At 45.6% G+C, this 8,926-nt stretch overlaps 1 protein-coding gene across 1 annotated transcript in view; it reads left to right on the forward strand.

Annotated features, from left to right (window-relative positions):
* gdf6a (growth differentiation factor 6a) overlaps window positions 1-2,728 on the forward strand; it is a 7,862-nt gene extending 5,134 nt beyond the window's left edge. The window contains exon 2 of the mRNA XM_023410447.2: window positions 119-2,728. Coding sequence (XP_023266215.1) covers window positions 119-1,116 — 998 coding nt within the window. The 3' untranslated portion in view covers window positions 1,117-2,728. The remainder of the gene's footprint in view (window positions 1-118) is intronic.
* Window positions 2,729-8,926: the final 6,198 nt, after the last annotated feature.

Consider the following 8,926-nt stretch of genomic DNA (forward strand, 5'->3'; position numbering starts at 1 on the left):
GGTGGGGGGGAAGGCCTCTGTGGGAGAATGTGAGTCCCCCTCCCTCCCTCCATCCCTCTGAACACTGTACACCCTAACTGAATCTGACTGCAATTATTTTCTTCTTTTATCCTTGCAGACGATCTTTTGCACTCTCCTCTGCGAAGACAAAAGTATCTGTTTGATGTCTCAACCCTTTCAGACAAAGAGGAGCTGGTCGGGGCGGAATTAAGGATATTCAGGAGAGCGCCCGGGGATTTGCAGACTTCCCTGCAGACGACGGGCCTCTACGACATCCAGCTCTACCCCTGCCGCTCGGACAGGCTGCTGGACTCCAGGTCTCTGGACCCGCTGGACTCCACTAAAGCCGGCTGGGAGGTTATGGACGTGTGGGAAATGTTTAAAGCACACCAGCATCATTATCACCACCCTCATCATCATCATCATCCTCATCATCATCACCATCATCACTATCAGCAGGGGAGCCAGCTCTGCTTCCAGCTCAGGGTCACTCTTGGCAAATCAGACACCGAGGTGGACCTGAGGCAGCTGGGGCTGGACAGGAGCGGCCGGTCCCAGCAGGAGAAGGCCATCCTGGTGGCCTACACCCGCTCCAAGAAGAGGGAGAACCTGTTCAACGAGATGAAGGAGAAGATCAAGTCGCGGAGGTCGGTGGGCGAGAAGGAGGAAGCGGCGGCGGTGGTGAAGGCTGCAGAGGAGGAGGGGGTGTCGCTGAGGGGGGTTAGAGGAGAGGGGCCCCGCCGTCGGCGGAGGACCGCGCTGAGCAACAGGCACGGGAAGAGGCACGGGAAGAAATCAAAATCCAGGTGCAGCAAAAAGGCGCTGCATGTGAATTTCAAAGAGCTGGGCTGGGACGACTGGATCATCGCGCCCCTGGATTACGAGGCGTACCACTGCGAGGGGGTGTGCGACTTCCCCCTGAGGTCGCACCTCGAACCGACTAACCACGCCATCATACAGACGCTCATGAACTCCATGGACCCGAACAGCACCCCGCCCAGCTGCTGCGTCCCCACCAAACTCAGCCCCATCAGCATCCTGTATATAGACTCGGGCAATAACGTGGTGTACAAACAGTACGAGGACATGGTGGTGGAGCAGTGTGGGTGCAGGTAGCGGCCATTATTTTGTTTAAAAAAAACAAACAAACTTAAAGAGACAGAAAAAAATCAAAGATATGTCTTGATGGGTCCCAGGTTGAAGATATAAAGTCCTCACAGGTCTGAAATGCTTTTGACGCATGACGCACGAGTCTTTATTCAAAAGGGATGCACACAAGAGGCGATATCTGCTATTTATTCAGACTCAGTACAGTCACATGAATTTACACTCTCTGCCTTAAAGTGTTACGCACATGCATTCCCATCCACGCAACAAGTTATCACTCATCAAACAGGCTTTTGTTTCCCGGAGTGAGACGCGTCCATATGGCACAAGGATTGGGAACACGGTGTGTGTGTGTGTGTGTGTGTGTGTGTGTGTGTGTGTGTGTGTGTGTGTGTGTGTGTGTGTGTGTGTGAATGTGTGTGTGTGTGCGCGCTCTGGCTGAAGGCGAGATGGGAGCCTATTGAGTCCAAACTGTGCACCTGTTCGTGCCGAGGCCAGAGGACACTGGGCTTTGCCTGTGAGCGCTTTGTTGCAACTCTGCCGTGTGATCCTGCCAGGCCGGATTCTTTTGGGTATGTGCATCCAGGCTGTAATTACCACTGTCCAGCTGGAGTCATTACAGGCCCGAGCAAGTGCCTGTTTTCCAAATATAAATAAATAAATGAATAATTAAAAAATAAGAATAAAAAAAAGTTAAATAATAAATAAATAGAGGGGGTGAATGTCTAATCTACCAAACACAAACACGCACACACACACACACACACACACACACACACACACACACACACACACACACACACACACACACACACTGGTCTGATGAGAGGAGATAAGATGGTGGTGGTGATGCCTTCAAGAGATTTTTTTTTTTTTGCCTTACTGGAGACCGGCTGACAGGCGCTGGGAGATGCGTCGTGCGCCTTTGCGGACAGAGAAGGACACAAAACCAGACTTGTGTTGTGCCTGAGTGGGGCCCTGTTGTAAAGAGAAAAAAAATAGAAAGCACACATTACTGAGGCGAACTTTTTGCTCAAAAGTCTGCATCTTTACGAAATGCACTTCCACAACTGACTGCGCCAAGGACACGCGGTCAGCGAGAAAGTTTGTCCTCTCTGACGACGAAAAGATTAAGAAAAGACTCGCAAACGAGACGATATTTAAATGCACATTAGCTTTGAATGCACTGCTGTTCATTATTTTTTTTTCTTGTTTTTTGAGCTGTAAATATTTGTACAGTCGAAAACTTTACAAAGTGCAACGAATGAAGAAATGAGAAAACGGCATTTCTTTGTAAATATACAAAATGCACTCAAATCGGTATAATTTCTATTCTATAATTATTTTATTATTTGTGATGTACAGAGTTTCATGATAATCATATATTTCTTACATTGATAAGAGTAATTTAAGGTGTATTCGATTTTTTTTTTTTTTTGCAGAGGGTGGAAAATACCATTATTAATGTCTACCTCATAATTGCATATAGGATCTGAGTTTTGAGGTGCATTCAGTTAGAGTGTAAAGAGCTTTTACAATGATATATAAGATCATTTATATACATATATTACTGGATAATATTCCACACCATTACTGTACAAATAAAACTGAAAACAAAGTCCACCAGCCTGGAACTTCTGATGATTAATTCCACCCTGTTTCCATTCATTTCATTCTTTTTTAAGAGGGTTTGACTTCCCTAAAAAACACAAAAATGTAATGGGAACATTGTATGGTATTTCCTTAAGCCAGTGACTTTTTATTTTCATTCATGGATTAATCAAATGAAAAAAGGGGCCACATCACTGATGTTTTTAAACCTATGAGCCTAAAACCCCAAAATTATGATATTTTCTTCTTTGTCATTGATTAAATATGATGAAATTACATCAGTATCTTGGTTCAAGACGATACAGAATGAAAAAAATTGAGGAGAAATACTATACTGTGCCAGTTTTAGACAACTGTAGTTATAGTGACTTTTTAATCTTTTTTTCTCCTGTAAATCAAAATCAACTCCAGGGTCCCTCAGTAAGCTGTATACAGTGCATATGGAGCACATATACCTTTGCCTTTAGGTATGCTAAAGCTAATCTGTTCTCCCCCTTTGTAAACAGTCTCATCATAGCATACAAATGTCACTATAGTCAGTGACTGGCTGCAGGATTGAACCACAGAAACCATATAAACATATGGTGACCATCCACGCAGAAGGGAATCCACTGACTGACTGTCACTGATATGGCAATGAATGTACGAACCCCAGCTATTTCCCAATGAAGTAGCCCCGCCTGGGTCAAGTTTACTTAACACTTTAATGTTTCCCAATCTGTGGACGAGAAAGAAAAAAAAAGTTTGAAAGAAGGGATTGCTTCCATATAGGCTATCGACCTTGGCCTGGAAACAATTAGGAAATTGCTTTGAAATGTTATATGTTGTCCAGGCTCTTGTACAGTATCATGTCACTCCCCACATGTTTGCTAGGGGGAAACAGAGGATGCTAAGTGCACTCTTTAGCAGTCACCACAAACGACTGACACAACAACCCTTCCCTTGAGTATAACCAAATGGCCCTCCAGGCTATATGTCTGGGACACCATCGCCGGGGATGCGTCCGCGAGCCCTCCTGCTCACAAGTGCACTTTGGGAGATATCCACCACCACGAGTCTGTTTTTTCAGTGCCAGAGATGAGTGATTCTGGATTAGAAAAGCAACTGCGCGGCAACCCGTGAGATAAAGCTTTACTTTTTTGATTTATATTTATTTGACAAGCTCCCCGGTCTGTTGGGCACTGGCCTGGAGGTGAGGCTGAATGTTAGGGGAACAGTTAAATGGTGATGAAAGGGAAAGGAATGCTTTGTTTACCCGCTTCAATCCCTCACTCTCAAGTTAAATGTTCTAATAAAGTTCTTCATCACAACCGCCTTATTGTCCCTCCACTCCACACTGAGGCCGAGAGACCCAGACAAAAAAAAAAAAAAAAAGAGTTGTGTTTATTTGAAACTTGCTCCTAATATATTAGTCTAAGCGAACCGAAAATGGCAAAGAGATGGGCCCTTTTCATCAGAAATGTGGAGAATGTATAACACAAATAGTCCTGACACCCCACATCTGTGCGTGAAGGCTCCTCTTCAGGGCTCTATAGGGCTGTGTAAGTGAAGATCTACTAGGTGTTGCTTTGAGTGGAAAGCCCGGGAGTGTCTGCAAGATAAAAAACAAAAACGTCTTGGCTCGCACAGAGACATAGATGTTCCTCATACTCAACCCTTCTGTTATCAGTGATGTCCTCATCAGTGACAGGAAAGGCATAAATCACACTGATCTCTCAGGCAGCGAGGACCTCTAAGAAAGCAGAAATTTGTTAACCGGGAAGGAGCATTGGAAAAAATTTATTGTGAGGACTTAGGTCTTGTGCTTTGATTTGTTGAATGGATGCAATTTAAATGAAGAAAAGGGGAAGAGAAAAAGAGGAGCTTGGTCACTGCCAAGGCCTGACTTTTTAGCTGCTACTGATAAATTCGAGCAAGCGGCTTATTATTTATTTGTCATTGGCTGTTCCTCCGCTCACACATTTTGTTTTGCTCTAGAGGAGTCCCTCCTTCTCCGGTTTCCTCTAGTTCCCACCGCTCTGCTTTAGCGGATACTGCGGTTCTGCCTCAATAATGAAGCTGGACACCTCTCTCCAGCCAAGAACACAGGCCAGGGCAAGGTGGTGCTTCTCTGAGCTAAACAGACGCACAATAAAAACACTCTTCCAGACTCTACAGTATCCGATGTGTGCATTTGCATTATTAGAGGAGTGTGTATTTCTGTGTGCATGTGCGTGACTGTGAGTGTGTATCGGTGGACAGAAGGGCCGCAGCGTACACAGATGGACAGATGAGTGGTGCAGGAGAGCAGCAGATGCCTGAAGTGACCCCTACTGCTGCCTTTCATTGAACCACTGGCTTCAACACAAAGGCAGGGGCGGCCCCAAACATTAAATACACTTGCTTGTGCCTTAATGCCAGAGGTCACTACTTTTTTTTCACCGCCCCCCCCTCTTGTATTCATTTTCTTGAACTCCTTTTTAAACGAACAAAAACGTGTTTTGTGAAAAGTTTTGAAATAATTTGCCAAACGAGAAGCAAAACTGTAAAACAAAAGGCTGGTGGCTCTTGGTACTGTTGTCAAAGTGGGAGACAGATAATAAACCCCAGACAGAGCAGCCATAGTGTAACAAAAGACCTGGGTGTTTTTCCTCTGAGGGGGCATCTGCCTGTCTTTTCCTCCGCTTCTTCCTCTGTGGCCTTACAGAAAGCCATCCCTCCCTCCTGTCAGACCATACGGTAACAGGAAGACAGAAGACACCTCCACTTCACCACAGATAACCTGCTAATTGCATTAAACTCACTCCCAACTGTGCTTTTGAAACATGAGGATGAAGCCAAAGTAGCTTATTTCAACCGTGCTGGAAACCACACTTTCACGTGCTTTTCCATTTATGGTTTTTGTATCTTAGAAACTCCACAGATACGACATTGAATGTATTTAAAAACTCAGGAAACATCAAAAACTAAAGTCAACTAGATATATTTGCTTGGAATACCTGTCCAGAGAAGTCCATTTTTCTTCTGTTTATTTTCTAAAGGAATGTCTGAGGGTGCCCTTTCACCCCTCCTCATCCATTTACTGCCCCTGGTCTATGTTACAGATGGTGACCCGGGTCCTCGCCATCCCTGATTAACAAGCACACCTTCAGATTCTCCTGCAAATCTCTGCAGAAAGGAAGATTGTCCTTTTTTGTGTCCTTGTAGTCCATCTTTTTTTGTTGTTGAGTGTATCTGTGTGCTTGTCTGAGGGTCTGAATGAGCTTGAGTCAAAAGTAAATTTACTCAGTTAACTCTGACAATGCTTATGTTTGGGAGCAAGGCAAGGACGTGACCTCGCTGCCAATTCACATCCGCAGAGGCTTGTGTAGAGGAGAGGGAGGGTCGTTGACCAATAGTGGCTGGACAATGGCATTCACTGGTGTGGACACGTGGTCCTCTAGAGGACAAATTAGGCCTAAAATGCATGTTTGACTTAAGGAAAAGACAGGAATTAAATAGAAGAGCATCTCCAGAGTAAGTTTGAAATACATTTTATGGTTTCAAAGTAAAGAAAAACCCTGAATCTCAGAGTCAGTGGTGCAGTTCCTTCTGTCCTGATCCATGCTCAATCAATGTCCATTAACTTTTTCACTCCTCTACATAAGACATACCCGATTTAAGAAAAGGGACCTGGGTGGTAAAAAAAAAGAGGTTTTGGTTCTGCATTGTAAAACGAGACATGTAGGCAAACAAACATGGGTCAGGGGCAATGAGGCAGCAAGACAAGGATCTGACTTTGGAAAGGGGGGGTGGGGGTGATGGGTGATGGTGGGGTAGAAGGTGGAAGGAGGAGGGTGGCGGGGCGCAGGAGGACTTGATGGACAACTCCACAACTCGGCAGAGGCAGAGCTTTCACTTAAAAATGGTGCCTGGCCTATCTCAAAAGGTCAGAGCCCAGAACACTAACACACTACATTAATCATGAGAGGCTGCGGCTTACCTGTCTAGCGTTTCAGCCCTGCCGTACAGTTAACCTCAATTATGCTTGATTACGAGGTGTGGAAGACGCAGGGCCCGGACCGGGCCGTGCAAAAGATCAGGCATCAATAATGCAATTTCAGATTAGATGTGCCCGTCTGTCACCGCGCAGCATGGACAGGATGGTTTTCTTGGGGAATGGGGTCCAGGGTCAATGAGCAGGTAAAGGTGGACGTCCTCTGCGATCATTCACTCTTAACATAGTGGGTCTAAGCTGAAATGAAGCACAAACATATGCATATGCACAGACCTATGCATATGTGACACAAACACATACACCAAAGCATTGTGTAGCGTACCAAAGAGAGCTAAAGGCTTCATGCTGTCCCAGCCCCCTTCTTGGTAATTGCCCCATTATGTGTTGGTGGTGGATGGAGCCATTACAGATGTTTTATGACGGGGCCATTTTCATTTTGTCTTCCCAATGAGGGACAGATTTATGGTGCGAGGCAGTCTTCCGTTCAGGGGTAAAAAAAAAAAAACCTCACCACCACCGCATTCCCTAATACACAAATGCACACACTTGCTTGTGTTTACACACGGTGAAGTAGAAATGCGTATAACTTCACTGCATTATCTTTTATATGGCTGTCATAACCGTGAGTCTGACATGCCCTCCCTTCACCCAGCTCACTGCAGTGCCCAAGGCTGTGAGTGAGGCTGCTGGCAGCAGCTTATGCGCTGAATAAATGTTTGATGGCCCCGTGGAACAAGGCACACTTCCAGGCCGGTCGTCAGTCTGTTCCCCAAGGGGGGGTTGGGAGGGAGGTTGCTGGGGGAAGACCTCCTCGAAGAGTCCCCGGTCTGCGGGGAAGCAGCAGGCCTCGAGTAAAACCCAGTCTGACACTTTCTCACCAAATGTTATCCTACTAAAAGGAACCATCATAAAGGGCAAAGTAAACAGCAGTTAGCTTTTCAGAATTAATCTCTTTTAGCTTGCACTGAAGTGTTTGAAGTGCTGAAGACTCTTTGGCTGTGCGGTTTCTTTCCAGAGGCTGTTTTGGTGTGGTTCCCCAGAGTTCCCGTTTGGAAATCAAATCTTTAGCTCAGTAGCTTTTAATGCCAAGAAAAATATTGGTCATAAATTGGTGCCTGAATAGGCAGTCTAATTACAGGGCTGCAGACTGAAAATTTACCCTGCAACTCATGGCTACAATTATTAAGGTTAACAATAGGGACACTGGGGTAGCGTTCGCAAAGCTTCAAAGAGCTGTACTTATTTTATGACTCGTTTAAGTGGCACAGGGAGACGTTCTGAAATAGGAGTAGGTCCCTGTCTGTGTCAGAAATAGTTTTCCTTTCGTGCACAAACTGTGGAAAGTTGTCAGGTACAAGTCTTTTAACAAACAAGGTCAACAGAGGAACACTCATTATTAATCATTTACCAGAGCAGCACAAAGAGAGCTGGAGAGACAAGATAGCCCAGAGGACCCAGGGGTTTGTGACTGAAACACTGCCTCATCGTGTTACACACACCGGCCTCTGTGACATTTCTGACACCTCGCTCCTATCAACCCTACCTGCCCACCGGTGATTGATTTTCTCATTGTGCTGATCACCTCAGACAGGACACCGCTGTGTTCTCATTCCTGAATTTGCCTCAGTTTGACTTTACTGAAACACCCACTGTTGAGGCTCCAAACAGCAAATTTCAACTGCAGCTGTTTGAACTACATCAGGAAATCCGACCTGGCTTGAAAACTCAGTGCATGGATGTGGAGTTGAATGAATGATGTATGGCTGACCATGTCTGAGGTTAGTTTCTGTCAATTCTCTCCAATACTGCTCTTTATTCACTACAACATAAATTCTCCCGCTCTGGCATGAGGAATGGAGTGAGGTTTGTTTGACCAGATGTAACTTTATCAGGGACTCTCTCTCCCCCTGCTATTCTTGTGTCTCTCACATCTCTTCGCTCAGGCACAAAAAAGTGAGCTCTCACACAATATTTCTGTTTGCCGTAGTCTGACCTCTTTGTGAACTGCGGTAAAGTGAAAGGCACTTTCAGCCAGGGGGAATCGGATGGCAGTAACCATATGCCTTTCAACTGATACAAAGGTGGGAAAGGGGGAGGCCAGGGGTGTGTGTGTGTGTGTTGGATAGGGTGTGTGGAAGGGGCGGGGTTTGCATGCTAGGGTGAAAAGGAAAGTGCCGTGCTGCATCTTTTTGTGTTGGTAAAGTGGTGGCAGTTTAGGGTCGGGGGGGCAGG

The sequence above is a fragment of the Seriola lalandi genome, unplaced genomic scaffold (genome assembly GCF_002814215.2).
Source record: "Seriola lalandi dorsalis isolate HSWRI2012SDOR001 ecotype SW California unplaced genomic scaffold, Sedor1 jcf7180002054425, whole genome shotgun sequence".
NCBI lineage: Eukaryota > Metazoa > Chordata > Actinopteri > Carangiformes > Carangidae > Seriola > Seriola lalandi.